Source organism: Diceros bicornis, chromosome 15 (assembly GCF_020826845.1).
Source record: "Diceros bicornis minor isolate mBicDic1 chromosome 15, mDicBic1.mat.cur, whole genome shotgun sequence".
In the NCBI taxonomy this organism is placed as follows: Eukaryota; Metazoa; Chordata; class Mammalia; order Perissodactyla; family Rhinocerotidae; genus Diceros; species Diceros bicornis.
Window position 1 is genome coordinate 2939932 of NC_080754.1, and position 15764 is coordinate 2955695.

At 40.8% G+C, this 15764-nt stretch overlaps 1 protein-coding gene across 2 annotated transcripts in view; it reads left to right on the forward strand.

The window, feature by feature from the left end:
• Positions 1-7657: 7657 nt before the first annotated feature.
• ARL6 (ADP ribosylation factor like GTPase 6) overlaps positions 7658-15764 on the forward strand; it is a 36572-nt gene continuing 28465 nt past the window's right edge. The window contains exons 1-2 of one of the 2 annotated variants that reach the window (XM_058555642.1): positions 7658-7722; positions 10607-10756. In XM_058555642.1, coding sequence (XP_058411625.1) covers positions 10634-10756 — 123 coding nt within the window. In that variant the 5' untranslated portion in view covers positions 7658-7722; positions 10607-10633. Of the gene's footprint in view, positions 7723-7746; positions 8230-10606; positions 10757-15764 lie in introns of those variants that run through there. The other variant, XM_058555643.1, reaches the window with a different exon arrangement.

Consider the following 15764-nt stretch of genomic DNA (forward strand, 5'->3'; position numbering starts at 1 on the left):
AGGGGCTGCCCTCGTGGCTTAGCGGTTAAGTGCACGCGCCCGCTACTGGCAGCCTGGGTCGGATCCCGGGCGCGCAGTGATGCACCGCTTCTCTGGCCATGCTGAGGCCGCATCCCACATACAGCAACTAGAAGGATGTGCAACTATTACATACAACTATCTACTGGGGCTTTGGGGGGGGGGAAAGGAGGAGGATTGGCAATAGATGTTAGCTCAGAGCCGGTCTTCCTCAGCAAAAAGAGGAGGATTAGCATGGATGTTAGCTCAGGGCTGACCTTCCTCACAAAAAAAAAAAAAAAAAATAGAATTGAGTTGAAATGGTAGTCTTTTAGAATCAATTTATGCTTTTTTAAAGTTACATAAATTTAACACATAGTCTAAATGTTTAAAAAATATGGTACCTACATATTAATTTTGTTATATCTTATGATCTCTAAATGCTTATATTCTTTCAAGGAGATTGTCTCTCTTTCAGTTGTTTTAAGTATTAAAAAAAAGAGCTGCTTTATATTTTATATTTCCATTCAGTCTCATAATGCTTGTAATTTCCAGTTCTCAAAGAAGTTGAAGCCAAATGCCATAACATAGTGGCTAGAAGTTATTATTTTTGAAGTTACTCTTCTTTTACTGAATATTGGTCAGATATCCCATAAAGTATGCTGGAGAAAGCAAACTCTTTTACTTTCTCATGAATGGAAATACAAAAAAAAATCCTCCAATGGACTTCGTGTATTCAAAATAGTGAGCATATATTTTTACAGTTACTTTTCACTTCTTACTGTTTATTCAATTTTTAAAATTTCACCAAATGGGATCTTTCAAACAAAAGTGAAAAGCCATTCCATTTTTTTTTTCTTTTTTTATAATTTTATTTATTTTTCCCCCAAAGCCCCAGTAGATAGTTGTATGTCATAGCTGCACATCCTTCTAGTTGCTGTACGTGGGACTCGGCCTCAGCATGGCCGAACAAGCGGTGCGTCGGTGCGCGCCCGGATCCGAACCCCGGGCCACCAGTAGAGGAGCGCGCGCACTTAACCGCTAAGCTGGGGCTGGCCCAAGCCATTCCATTTTTGTATAAACTGCTTATTTTCTTTAGAGTCTTCAAAAAATCCCTTTGAGGAAGCAAAACATTCCCTTTCCCACCTTGGGAAAGGTGGGAAATCTTGATCACTCCACCATTAAATGGAGTAGTTAGGTATCTGTAGTTTAATATGAAGAACAACAACAAATCACGATTTGTCCAGTCAAAGCTCTTTACACTTTGGGGACGAAATATAACAAACAAACAAACAAAAATCAAAGGAAGTCATGTCTGTTTGTTGGTCCAAAATTATATAATTCCTAAATTTTAAAATTAGTGTATATACGTATATAATAATTTACTTTAAATATATTTATCATAAGTCCATTTATTCCATTAACTGTTTATTGAACACTATCATGTACCAGTGTCCTGTTCTAAGAACTGAGGAAACAGGGTGACCAAGATAAGCAAAAGACCGTCTCATGAATTTGACCTTCTAGTGGTAAAGACATAATAAAGAAACAGTGATAAGTGTTATGCTGAGAATTAAATTAATAATGTTACATAGCATGACTGTGTCTTCTTTATATTAAGTAGTAAGGGAAATCTTCTCTGAGGATGTGATATTTAAACTGATAACTGGAGAGCATGAAGGAACCAGTCACGAGAAGATCTGGGGGAAGAACATTTCAGGCAGAGGGAACAACTTAGTGTGTGAGAGTTTGGAGTGTTTGAGGGTAGACAGAACATTGTGCTTGGCACACAGTAGATAGGCCAAAGAGAGACAAAGATGAGATGGGGTCAAAGAACATTTACGGGGGCCCGCCCGGTAGCGCAAGTGGTTAAGTGCGCGCTCCACTGTGGCGGCCCAGGGTTCACTGGTTCAGATCCCAGGCATGCACCGACACACCGCTTGCCATGCTGTGGCAGCATCCCATGTAAAGTGGAGGAAGATGGGCATGGATGTTAGCCCAGGGCCAGTCTTCCTCAGCAAAAAGAGGAGGATTGGCAGATGTTAGCTCAGGGCCGATCTTCCTCACATTAAAAAAAAAAGAAAAAAAAAGAACATTTATGAGGCTACTGCAATAGTTCAAACAAAAAATTGGTGACTTTTGTTAAAGTGGAAGTAGTGAAGATGGAGACGAGTGATGGATTTGAAGACAGGGCTGGCTAATGGATTCGGTGTGAGGGATGAAGAAGAGAAAAATCAAAGGTAAATTCTACATTTGGGGAATGAGAAACTGAGTCAATGGTGGTGTAGAAGAAACAGGTTTAGAGGGAAAAGCCAAGAGTTTGGTCTTAGCCATGTAATGCCTGAGATGCCTGTTAGATATTCAAATGGAGATATCAAGTAGACAGTTGTACAGGAGAGTTCCAAGGGGCAATCAGGGCTAGGCATCAAGATTTGGAGGTCATCAGTATATTTATGGTATTTAAAGTTTTGAATCACCAAGAAAAAGGCTATAAGATAGAGAAGTAGGCCTGGACTGAGGCCCAGGGCATTCCAATGTTTGCAAGTTAGACAGAAAATTAGAAGCCAACAGAGAACACTGAGGAATGTAAGGTAAGGTAGAGAAAAAAGAAATGCAATTGGTCATCTGCATTAAATGCTTTTAAGAAGTCAAGATCAGAACAAAGAAACGGCCATTGGGTTTGACAACATGGATATTGATGATCTTGACAAGAGCAATCTCTATGAAGTTGAAGCCTGATCAAAGCGGATTAAGAAGATATTTTAGAAAAGAGGGTGGAGTCAGTATCTATACACAACTCTTTCAGGAAGTTTTACTACAAAGAAAGCAAGAGAAATAGGGCAGTAGCTGGAGTGAGATGTGGGGTCAAGAGAGGTTTTGGTTTTGTGTGCGTGTGTGCGTGTGTGTTTAGAGAAAGGATGCTAGAGCATATTTATATACTAATGAGAATGATCTGGTAGAAAAGGGGAAACTAATTATCCAAGAGAGAATATAATTATAGACAAGGCCTTGAGAGGTAAAGCGTTAGGATTCACAGCCTAAGTAGGGAGGTTAGTTTCGATGGGAGGAGACACACAGTACGGCCACAGGAGGGAAGGCAGAGTACACAGTATGCAGGTAGGTTGGTAGATTTGTGGTAGAAAGGTGACGATGTTACTATGTGAGTAGTTTTATTTTATCGAGATGAAAATCAATATGGGGAATGGGGAAGGAGTAAAGGTTGGAGGAGAGAGGTGTAAGTAGTCGGAAAGGGGGGAAGTGAACATGGATACGTAGATACATGTATATACACTTAAACGCATAGTCAATGGGCATTTGTGTGTAGTTAATACACCACAGGAAAAAGACCTATCGTATAAACTATTTATTGTAAAGTCATTTTTACTAAATATTTTTGAGACATCTTATTTGGAAGACCTGAAACTGAATTCTCTGCTTTCCAAGGACTCTGATAACAGAATCCTCTTTTCCATAACATAGAGATTAAGTGAGGACTTCTCAATGCCATAGATACTTCTCATGTTTTGTTACTTATTTTTGTCTATTACAGAGTAAAAGACAGAAACATTTTGTAGTATTCTGTTATAATTCAAAGCCTATGAAAATTAAAATTACTTTAATCCTGAAAGATGTATATGGTATACTCAAGCTGTCAGTTTTCTCCAAACACTATTTCGGAGGGTTTTGAGCCCCCATCTGAATTTAAAAAGAAAAAAAAAGACAAACAGGCTCTAATAGTCTAGTAAAACAACACTTTTGTTTTCCTATGGAAAACATCAGTCATTTAGGAGAAACACACAGGCAACATGGTGGTTTTGTTCATTGTGCCCTCCTTATCCAACAGGAGGTGATCTTGCTGCTGTGATTGGAGCTTTACTTCTGGGTGGCTGTATGTAATTCAATGTGTTGGAATTTATAGGTACATACTTATTCTTTGGATTTGATGTAAAATTAGATTGTGAATAATGGAATAAGATTTCTCTCCATTTTTTTGCTGTTTTAGCATAGCCAAAAACATAAATATATATGTGTACATGTAAATAGGTATTTGATTAAACACTTAATACATAAATGACCATGTCAAATATTAAATGTAGATGACAACAGTTGCAGTGTATTCAAAATAAAAGAATAGTTATGAAAATCTTTGTAGCACAAATCCTAAAAAGCTTATTGATTTAATACTAAATAGTACATTTATATAAAATACCTAGAAAACATCTGTCTAGGTTGAGACATTTAATCCTTCATAGAGCAATACTTGACTAATGAAAAACTGCAGCTGAAACATTTTCCTTCCTCTAAGTATGAATATGATTTTTAAAATGTATCTTTGTAACCTGTCATAAAGTTATTTACCATGACTTATGCACCCATCTACTCTTGCAAAGGAGGAGAAGGTCTCTCTGTGAGAACAAGGACGTGCAGCACTGCTGCTTTGCCTCTCTGGTATCCCGTCACTATTCAGGGCTTCAGCACATGCTTCCACTCAGGTTCCTCACACAGCTCTGTGCTCTTTTCTGGCTGCACCACCATGTGATAGAGACAGAAACACAGTAAAAGGGTGTTAACAATAAAACTGCAACCCTAACTATTATCTACTTCACTATAACAGTGAGGTATCCAGACCTACTTGAAGGTGGTATTGTTTTCATCTTATAAAAAATCTACTGTAATATTATGATGTTCCATGTAAATTTTCATGTGCTGGCATGCTTACAAGTTAATAGTGTTATAGAATGCTCAGCTCTCAGTGAGGGATTGTGGTGAATTGCATTACATATGTCATCTATCCATTTGCTGAAAGAATATGGTGTTTAGCAAAACTACCTGCTGAGCAACATAATAAGACTTTTGTACAGAGTACAAATTACTAATTATTGTATTTTATTTTTCTATGATTTCCTAAGAGGCATTATCAAGGTCTTACAGATGGTGTAAGCCTGTTTATTAAAATACCTATTAGCAAATAAAAGTTACAGTTCTGGTGGTTGAATTTGTGACTTTTTTGTATTGTTTTATTGATGCATATTTAATATAATTTATTTTTTAGTCTATTAAATCTAGATGTTCTTTAGAAACGTTAGTAATCCTGGATACAAAATTAGCTAATTTTGCAAAATAATGTCATTAAGGTCAAGACATAAATTCACATAAATCACTATAAATAACTGGTACACACTTTTGTAGTGATTTTATATCAGGAAAATATTTTGTGAGATTCCAGTAAATTAAATTGTTCATTGCAGAGGTAATACTGTACACAAATGATACCCATGCCCAACTATTCAGCTTTAGACCATCAATATTCACTCCAAAAACTTCCAATAAATTACAAATCAGCGATTTTCTACATTCTTTTAAAAGACATAAAAAGTATTCTGAATTAATCAGACTAGTGCTGTATTCATATCTCTCTTATCTCTTTTATAATTCTTACCACAGTTTCAAAAGCCAGTATGAAATCAAACGTAGTAATAAAGTACCGGAAACTTTCTTCTCTTACACAGGTATCTTAAGTAGTCTTCAGAAAATCACACACCATTTCTAAAGCTTCTTATTCTCATACTAAAATGAAGAGAGCCACACTAACTTCTTAAATCAAGTGGAACAATTTTCATGTTGAGCCTGAGTGTACTCCTGAGAGCTGGTTCAGTTGGCAAAGCACCAAAATAGCAGATTCAACCATATGAAATACTGACATTTTTTTAAGGTTGATATTTTCAAAACTGGCATTTTCTACATTATTGAGTAGATTGTAGGTTTCATGACCCCTATTTCATCTCTAACAATAATAAGCCATCACATCAACTACACTTAGCTAACTATTTATTTTTTTTTTGTAAAAGAATTACGTATCCGCCTAAATTTACTGAAAAGTTGGATATCCAATCTTCCCGTTACATTTCCATTTTCACCAAATGTTTTGTACTAAGTAAAAATAGAACTCAACCTAGGGGCAGAAAATATCAACTGCAAACAGGAAAAATTAAATCTATTCACTAAAGTTTCCTGAGACATAAGATTTCTGCTTATCTCCAAGGAAAATATATGTCCAATTCCGATTATTAGCAAATCAGCTTCCCTCTCTCATCAGAGTGGTTCGCAATACCCAGACACGGAAAAGTAACCAACACCTCCCCGTAAACGCATTCAGTCAGAAGGGAAGGAACGGCAGCATTTACAAATCCTACCCGTATAATCAAGTTCAGAACGCAGGGAGAGGAAACCGTTTACTGAACACCCGCGATGTGCAAACACAAACGGCGTATACTTCTGTTCTCTACCTATTCCTCAAAACCACCAGAGGGGACAAGGCCAGGAAGCCGCAGCGCAGAGAAGGGCCAGCGGCCTCAGGCCGCACACGAAGGCGGAGTGGATCTCCATACTCCATTTTTACAACAACGTTCGTAAGGCAGTGCTTTTGGACATGCAATTACAGGGGTTTTGTTTCGTGTTTGTTTTGTTTGTTTTTGCCTTTCAACAGATTCACTAGGCCAGAATCACATTTTTTTTTCATTATAAAAATAATATAAGCACATCTGAAAATTTTCCAAAATTAACTTTACAAAATTGATTTTCCAAATGGGACTACATCTGAAATTTGGAAAAGTAACACAGGAGAAGCCCCCGTAATCACCCGGCACACTCCCCCTCGTCTCTTTTTTCACCCTCCTGGGGGGGGGGGGCGCGGCGGCGGAGGGGCCCCCGCTCCCGGCTACCGGGACGCGTGAACACGCCCTCTGAGGATCGTTCAGGTCACGAACGCCATTCTTCGGGGGTGAGGCTGGGGGGGCGAGGGCGACTGAAAGGTTGACAAAAATTCCCAGATCTTCACGATTTCTGCCTCCGTGGTCTGCCCGCTGGAAAGCGCAGTAACAGAAACGTGGGCAACGTGCCGGTCAAAACCTCGTGGGGAGGCCCGCCTGTGACTGACTAGAGAATCCCGGGGCTGAAGAGAAGATTCTGTGCTGTCACTCCTCCTGACCCGCCCACGTGACCGTGGGGCCGTCCTCTACCCCGAGCCCCGGCCTCGGGACGTGTCCTCGGGACCCCCGGCCAGGCGGGACCAGGCGGGACCAGGCACGCCTCCTCCCCAAGGAGGCCGGGGTCCTCTCCCGCGGCGTTCGCAGCTCGGCTTCTCCAGGACCCCGGGCCCGGGGCTGTCGGACCGCAGAGGTCGGTGCGGCGGCCGCGGAGCGACTCCGGCGCGCCTCCCACCCTGGGCGCGCCGCGTCCTGAGGTGCGGCCACGGCGCAGCGCCCGGCCCGGCGGCGACACTCCCGACAGGCCGTGCGCGCCCGCTCCCGTCGCGCCCCGCGGGGTCTCGGCACCAAGCTCACACCCCCTCGCACTCCCTTTGGTCCCCCTCGGCGAGCCTCGGGCGTCTCCGGGAGCTCTGCGTGCCTCAGCCGGAGCTCGGCGCCGACTCGCGGAGACCGGGGGGCGTGGCCTCGGACCGGAAGGCCCTCCGGTCGCCAGGGCAACGCCTCGCGCCCGCCCCGCCCCCGATGCTCCTGCTGAGGCCGCCGCTCCCGTGTGACCGGCGCGTGGGGCGATTTTGCTCGGACTGGGCTTGGTGCTGTGGGCCTCGGTGCTGTGGGGGCGCCGAGGGCAGGGCCAGGACGCCGGCGCCGGACTCCGTCCCCGAGACGGGCCGCGCCCTCCGCTGTCCCCGGTGGTGGCTCCGGATGAGCGACGGGTGGGAAGAAGCGGGCCTGCGCGGTGAGTCCCGGGGCCCCGGAAGACCCGCTGGGCCGGGGTGGGTGAAGTTCTGTTTGGTTGGTTGGTGTTAACACTGCCCAACGTGGGCGTTTTCATTTGGTGTGTGGGAAGTGTCGTGGAAACGTCACCATCAAAACTGAAAGCCGAGTAAACATGTTTATCTGGGGCGGGAAGCGTGTGCTATAATGCGGGCGAGAACGTTTTCAGGTTTACCAGGTACCGTTCCTGGCGTTTTCTCGGCCGACCACCGGCTCTCTCTGCGCCTTGCCTTTCAAGCTCTCAGCCGGATGACGTCCTGCGCCTTCAGGACCTTGCTGGCCACGGGTAATCCTTTAGGAAGCGGTTTCCCAGAGAACAGCCAGGGGAATTGGATTGGCTGTGTGCAGAGAGACGAATCTGTCAGATGAGAACTGGAGAGGTGGATGGAGCCAGACGGTGGACGGCTTTAGAAGATGCGCGTGAAAGTTTGGACGTGATTCTGGAAGGCAGTAGTTCTCAGTAGTGACTGTAGTCAGAGACATGTTAGCTGTTAAAATACAGATGACGTCTTCAGAGATACTAACCCAGGAGTTGATTCCAGTGTGCAGCCGCGGTTGAGACTCATGGCTGCGGGAGTAGAGCTTCAGAAAACTTGAGTTATGTCTCCCACTGTGCACTTAGGACATGGTACATAAGTGTTGAGTGGCTCGAATTATCTTTTATTTCCTTCTTTCATGCATGCAAAAAGTAAACTTATAGAGTGTATAATTACTAAGAAATAGAAGCGTATATGAGGCTATATGATAGTAGTTCATAAAGCAACTTCAGTAAATGTAATTATATCTTTTAGAACAACTGACTTCTCTTTTAAATTGTACGTCCCAAAATATTTCAATAAGAAGCCTTAGGTGTTTGATAAACTATGAAAAAGGAACGGACACAACCAAAGTTCTTTGAAAAATGAATATTCAAATAGCAAGCTTTTGACAGTTGATGCTTTAGAGTAGATGCCCACAGGGGATGATGTGAGAAGTGGTCATATTTTAAAAAATCTGTTCAAATCTGTGTGGAAAACATGATATAAGCCTTTATAACAATATATTTAGTACAATAAGTAAGAAAGTGAGTAATAGCAAGTTTACTTTGAATTAAAATGATCTATGTGAATTGTTTCATGATATCAGAAGGCTGACTTAAAGTAGACTCTACAAATGCCTGTCCTTAAGCTGAGATTTGGAGGAATGGATTGAATGAGGTTTGATTCTCCAACACAAGGAGAAAAGTCAATTCTGGTGACACAGATGGAGTACCTGCGATCTAACCTGTCCCTTGGGTAAGACACTGTGGCTCTGATACAGACCCCACGCTTGGGTGGGGCACTGCCCCTTCTCTTTTCTGCACATTATTGGAATTCAGTTTTGAAATTTCCATCCATAATGACCTCCCAAGGGCCCTAAGCAAGTCGACGATGCAGCCTTCTTTTAGATGCAGTAGTCTTGAGAGCCTCTTATGGTTTAAATTGCTGCAGCCTCACGTCCTTCAGGGTATGGCCTTGCCTGGGATGGTATGGGATAAAAAATTCTGAAGGAGCTGTGAGATGACAGGCTTCTGGAAGCTTAGATGGAAGTGAGAATAAATCAATTAAATGAGATTAATGTATAGGGAACTTTGAAAATGATGGTTCAGAGAGTAGTGGGAAATATTTGGAACACAGGTGTATTGTGGTTGCTGCTGTAGTAGTTCCCGCAGCAGTTGAGGGCTGGCAAAAGGGGTATCTCTCTGCTGCCACCACATAATAATGTTTTGGGGGGTGATGGACCCAAAGGGAGCGCCTTCAGAGGGATGTGAACAGCCATAAAATTACCCTAGAGCAGCAATCTGTCATCAGCAGTTTTATTTGACTTCAAGATACTTCTGTGTTTGGATTACTGATGGAGTTTTTTTTTTTAATTTGTATTGAAAGGATTTTTTTTTTCCAAAGAAAGAATTAATAAACAAATGCACACTTCAGGGACAAGTTAACAAAGAAACTTTTACAGTATTTGAGAGAACTAGATTAAAATCTAAGATTGGTATTTACTTTCTTATTCTTTGCTAGTATACCTGTTAAAGTTCTTTTAAAATAATACTGAGGATATTTCATATAAGTTACAGTTTTAAGAAAACAGATATTTATTAAGGTTCAATAAAATTGTGTGTATTTTATACATAACCTTCTTCCTAAATGGATTTGTGGAGACTTACAAAGATGTGTGTAAAGTGCAAGGGAAAATTAAGGTAAATATATCAGTTAGGATTCTTTGTTTCTACTGATAGAAAACACAGCCAAACTAGATATAACCAAGCAAACAAACAAAAACAGTGAATTTAATACTTGTTACTTCATTTATTGCAAAATACGACAATGGGGCTGGCTTCAGAAAAAGATATAGCCAATGTCTCCAATGATGTAGCCAAAATCTCAATTTTTCTGTTTTTCTGGGCTGCCTTCTACTTTTTAAGCTTCAGCATCAGGCTCTACGTGAACCTCATTGCCCTACAGTGTTCCAGATTTCCAGAAAACTCTGCAGATATTTTCAAGGATCACAAATGGCAGACTCCACATTATACTGAGTTTAACCACATTTTTTTCTTAAATATTATAAATTACAATGAAAAATGTACAGTTATTTCAAGGACATTATTCTCTGTCGCCAGAGGTTATAAGCTGCCAATCTGCATTTCAGTTAAGGCTCCTTTCTGATAATCAGCTTAAGTCCTGTTTACTAAATGCAAAGCTACATTGACATGGTTTTCACAATATCATTATGTCTTTAAATTATTAAATTTTTTGATACAGATGCTCATATTTTCCTTACTTAAGGTGCCTGTGGGTAACGTAACTTTTTTTTTTCCTGACTTGCAGCTGGTTTGTAAATACTTGAATCACGTTATGGGATTGTTAGACAGACTCTCAGGCTTGCTTGGCCTGAAGAAGAAGGAGGTTCATGTTTTATGTCTTGGGCTGGATAATAGTGGCAAAACAACCATCATTAACAAACTCAAACCTGCAAATGTGAGTATCTGTGTTAGGTGCTTTATGTGTTTTCTACTGGAGAAAGTTAATGTACAGAATTCGTTTGTTTGCCATTATAACTTCATATAATCTTGTTATGAAATCCTTGTAGTACCTTAAAGTGGTGTCAGTCAGCCATAATGTGCAGTGTATTTTATGCGGGGATACAGGTACATCTTGATTATTTAGACTGGAATATTTTCCAAGTGTCTTTTTTCCTCAAAATAGCCTCACAAATTTGCCGAGTTTACTTTCAGGTAGCATTGTCTTCTTTTTGGCTCCCTCTTAACAAGAGGAGCAAAACAAAGGGAAAGTGACTCATTGTTATAGGTTCTATGAGTAATTAGACAGTTTCCCAAGAGTGTGGTATGCACACCTGTAGCAGTGAGTAAGATGACTTTAAGTCATTTAAGTAGTAAGTATGTGAACATATTATTTTAATAACTGAAAAACACATAAGCTAGCACATTCAACACATGATGCAGAAGTTCAAGTCAGGTTCTGCTTCATATAAAGAAAACCCACATAACAGTGGACTAAATAAGACAGAGCCTTCTTTTTCTGTCGTCTAAATAAGCCCAGAGGAGGTGTCCACACTGATGTGGCAGCTGCGTGGTCCTGCGAGATCCTGGCATCTCCCATCTTTCTGCTCTGCGTCCTTAGTGCCTGGTTTTATCCTCAGGATCTCCACATGGTGACCTTGTTAACTATCATGTCTATGTTCTCAGTCACAGGAAGGAGAAAAGAACAGGGCAAAAGAATAGGCCTTCTTGCTAAGTAGGCCCTCTTGAAAGAGCTTACCCAGAAGCCCCACTAATGACTCTCACCTACACCTCATTGGCTGCCCCTATCTGTCCATGAGGCTGGAATGTTTTTTTTTTAAAGCAGAGTGTATTGCTACTTCCAAAAATAGTAGGGGTCCTGTAAGTAAGAAGGGGAGAATGGATATTGGGTAGAAAACCAACATTTACAGTTGTAAATACATTTATTCAGGTAAAAACCGTCAGTTAATGAAAATTATTGAATAAAAAAATAATATAGACTGCATACAGAAAGGGCAAAAATTAGGAAGCTGATTCTCTGAATGGCTGAATGGCTGGTGAGTGGGAAATATTGCTCCTAAATATGGTAATTAAAGGTGGACTTCATTGCCTCCAAACGGTGCTTCAGGTTGGGCAGAATGAGAAGCTCTACTGCTCCATTTTCTTTTGCAACAGTCTCAGTTGTGCTTGTTTAGGTGGAGATTGCTTTGGAATTATAGAAATGCCATGATTTCTTTTCTTCCGGTCCCTTCTCCCTTCCACATGGATGAGTTGCCATGTAAAAACAACTAACTGCTGGTGTACCTTCAGGTGGGAGTTAGTTTGTGACAGCCGAGATGCGAAGCTGAAAATGGATTTGGAGGGTAATTTAGGTGTTTCAAGGGGCTCCCCAGCTGAGTTGGGAATCAGCTGAGGTACACGTACCAACGTCAGGCAGAGATCAAAAATATCAGCTTCATTATAAAGGTCGATTTTGGAGGGCAAGATTTGGGTCTGGCCAGAGGACTTGCTAACACGCTCTTGAATTGAGATTAGCCTCCCAAAATGTCAGGCTTTCCTCAGGGAAAGATCCTACCCTTCCAGGTTTATTGCATGGCTAAGAACAGATGAGAATGCGAGCTGCAACAAGCATGTGGCCCTCGAGAGAGAGAGAGGGGTGCAGAACCAAGGATGCTCAGATCCATTTCATAAACTGAGCAGTCAGAACCAAGGATGCTCAGATCCATTTCATAAACTGAACAGTCAAAGAAGTCATTTTTTTCTGTGGAGAGGAATAAATTGAGAGAGAGGAGACAGACAAACTAGGAGTATCATTTTACTGGAGTTTTCTCTGAATGGAAACAGGGAAAAAGAGATTCTTCCCTAGTAAGGAAAAGAATAGGTTAAAAAGCCCACATACATTGGTGTCTGTCTCCTGACCTAGGTGATTACAAGAAATTTCTTTATCAGTCCTTAAGAGGAAGATATAGTTTCCTACCCAGTTGGATGGGGTGCAGAAATGAGCTTAGAGAACAGTGGATGTATGGTGAAGTAGAACCATACCACTTGTGCCTGGGTCCATAGTCAGTGCTATGGACCAGCTATCAGCAGATCAACCTGGGCTAATGCTTAGGAAGCCCAGTGGCTGGTGACCTGCCTTTCTGCACATCAGCAGTAAGTGAGCACAATTATAGGGAGTGTCTGTAGGAAAGGGCCTGTTCTATAGGAGGTGTTTCCATTTCTCTCCACATCAAGGAATAGTCTCAAAAGTAATTTTTTTTTTTTTTTTTGGTAAAAGTAGTCTCAAATAAGTACAAAGTCATTGAAACCAGAGCTACAGTTAATAGTCTTAAAATAGACCAGCCCCTCAGTGCCTACTATACTCAAATTGGCAGAATTAACATTCAAAGGACGAGATAGAAATTACAGTCGCTTCTTCTGTCATCCCCAACAGTACAGTGACCTTCTGTCCCAGGCATGGTTATTATCATAGGAATAATCCTCTTTGGTATGGATGGGAACACCTTTCTTCCCTAAACAGTGTTGGTCTTTTGAAGACTCTTGCTCTTATTTTTTTAACTTAGTTATGGATTTTTTTTTCATAATTTATATCATTTCTAGGGAATTGAGGCAGAAGGGGAAGGAGGCAGCATGTGCTCAGTCTGTCATCTTGAAATATTCTAATATCCCCATTTCAGACTGGTCTTGTGAAAGACCTGTTGACCCTGCCTAATACACCGAGTTAGTCAGGGAAAGCCCCAGGAAAACGTGGGTACACAGCCAATAACTGAGGCTTTTTAATTAATCTTTACTGCTTCCCAACATCCTTGTTTCTCTATTACATCTGGTGAGTTATGGAACTGTGACAGCTCCACGGCTATTTTAAGGGGATCACCTAATTTCTGACCCCACTTCCTGAGCCTTACTCTTTAGGCAAATATCCTGTCTCCTCAGAACAACTCACACCTAGATCCTGAGAGCAGAGTAAGTTGCTTTGCCTTTTTTTTTTTTTTTTGACTTGGTAATGATAGACAAGAGGCCACTTGAAATGGGACTTAGGCCCCCAAACCTCTGTCACTCATATAGATGTAACACTTGCTTCCTCCCTACCTTTGAACCCAAAAGGAATCTCTTGTGAGCTTACATCCACAATTAGAAACATTATTTTTAACGAATTAAGTGAATTGTAGAAATCTGCAATGTGCTATTAGGAAATGTCTTGCCAAAAAAAATTGCAAATCTCATTTATAGTAAGTAGTCTCTTTTTTTTTTTGAGGATAAAATCATTTTCTAGGTAACTAGATACTTCCTGGACCCAAGCTGGATTTAATATTAAGCTGACAATTTAATATAATTGTCAATATATTGAGGTTGCTGGTGTTTTTTAAACTGATGAATAGGGGGAGAGGGGGGACATTTTAACCTGATCACTCTTTTCTAGAATCTGGTCTTAGCTGTCATTTCCTTAGAGATGCACTCTATGAACACCTTTCTGTTAAAATTCCCATTTTCCCCCCATTCCCCAACGTAAATGCTCTCATTCTATCACATCACCCAGTTTTATATTCTCAGCTATTAAAACAATCTGAAAATATCTTGCGTATTCAGCTGGTAAATAGATTATTAAGTTTTTCTTCATTATAAATTTAAATTCCACTAGAGCCCAGATCTTTTATTATTCAACACTGCATCCCGATTACCTAGAATATTGCTGGTACTTAAATATATGTTTGAACGAATGGACTGATGGATGATTTCTTTATTTTCATTTTTGGGCAGGGAATGATGATTGATGGCACCAAGGACATCATTTTTAGCAGACTTAATGAAACTAACCAAATAGGGTCTCTCTCAGAAATCTTGTTCTATTTTTGTTAATGTTGGTCTATCCCTGGGCTTAGATGGTTTATTCCACTTAGGTCATAATTCCTACACTCTTATGGTTGCTTTATACTATTCTCTAACTTGGAGAATGACCAAATGTTTTTATTCCTGGATAGAGCAGAGATAGATGAATGTTGGAAACTATCTTTTGGAATTCTTGGAGGAAAATGAATCCCACTTGAATCTGGAAGCACCAGATCACATATCTTGTTCTATCCTGATTGATTTGTGGAGTTTCTTCTTTCTAATTATCTTACATTAGAACTTTAGAAGAGAGAGGAAGAAAAGAAAGTTGATTAATTTTATCCCTATTAAGTAGAACAGCAAGTTAAAAGGAGATTCTCTGGAAACAAAAAGAGTTTGTGAAGAAGCTGGGTGATTGTGGAGGGTCTAGGCAAAGGTTCTAATTACAATTCAGTGAAGACAAGGCTGCTATTTTGAGGCGTATTTTCTGAGCTTTCATTAAACTGTTAACTTCCTCACTTTTTTATTATTGGTATATTTTTTATAATAATAATAGCTGATGATTGGCATATGAAAACCCTTAAAATCAAAACAGTGGGGCATTTTGGGACAACAACAATTAGGAAACTCTATTCCAGAATTTGTTGTGCAGTGAAGGAACCCTAAGGTATGAGGCAGGAATCTGAGTAGCATAAAATAAATTCTGTCTAACATAAAGGAAAGGTGTTTTTGGAAGAATACTAGGCAGTTCCTAGGATGGAAGGAAAAGCTGAGTAAACAAACTTCAGAAGGGCGAACGCCAGGCCGCCCTGCGGGAGCTTCTCCCCAGGGTGTTGCTGCCAAGGTGACCAGGCTCCAGGGACTTTTCAGGTTCTGTCTTTCCATTTGAATTTTGAGTTTCCAGAAGTGGACTACCAAAGGGAACATATGATGTGGGGCAGCAGGTCCCTCTCCTGCTCCTGTTTTCACGTGAAAGCAACAAGATGCACTGAAGGGAGATGTTTTAAGTTACGCTTGTGGGAGTATGGAGAAGCTTGGGGATGAGACTGAAATCAGTGAGTATAATTATTATAATAGCAAACATTTGTTAAGTATTTACTGTGGCCCAGACACTGTGTTGAGTATTTTGCATCAATTAA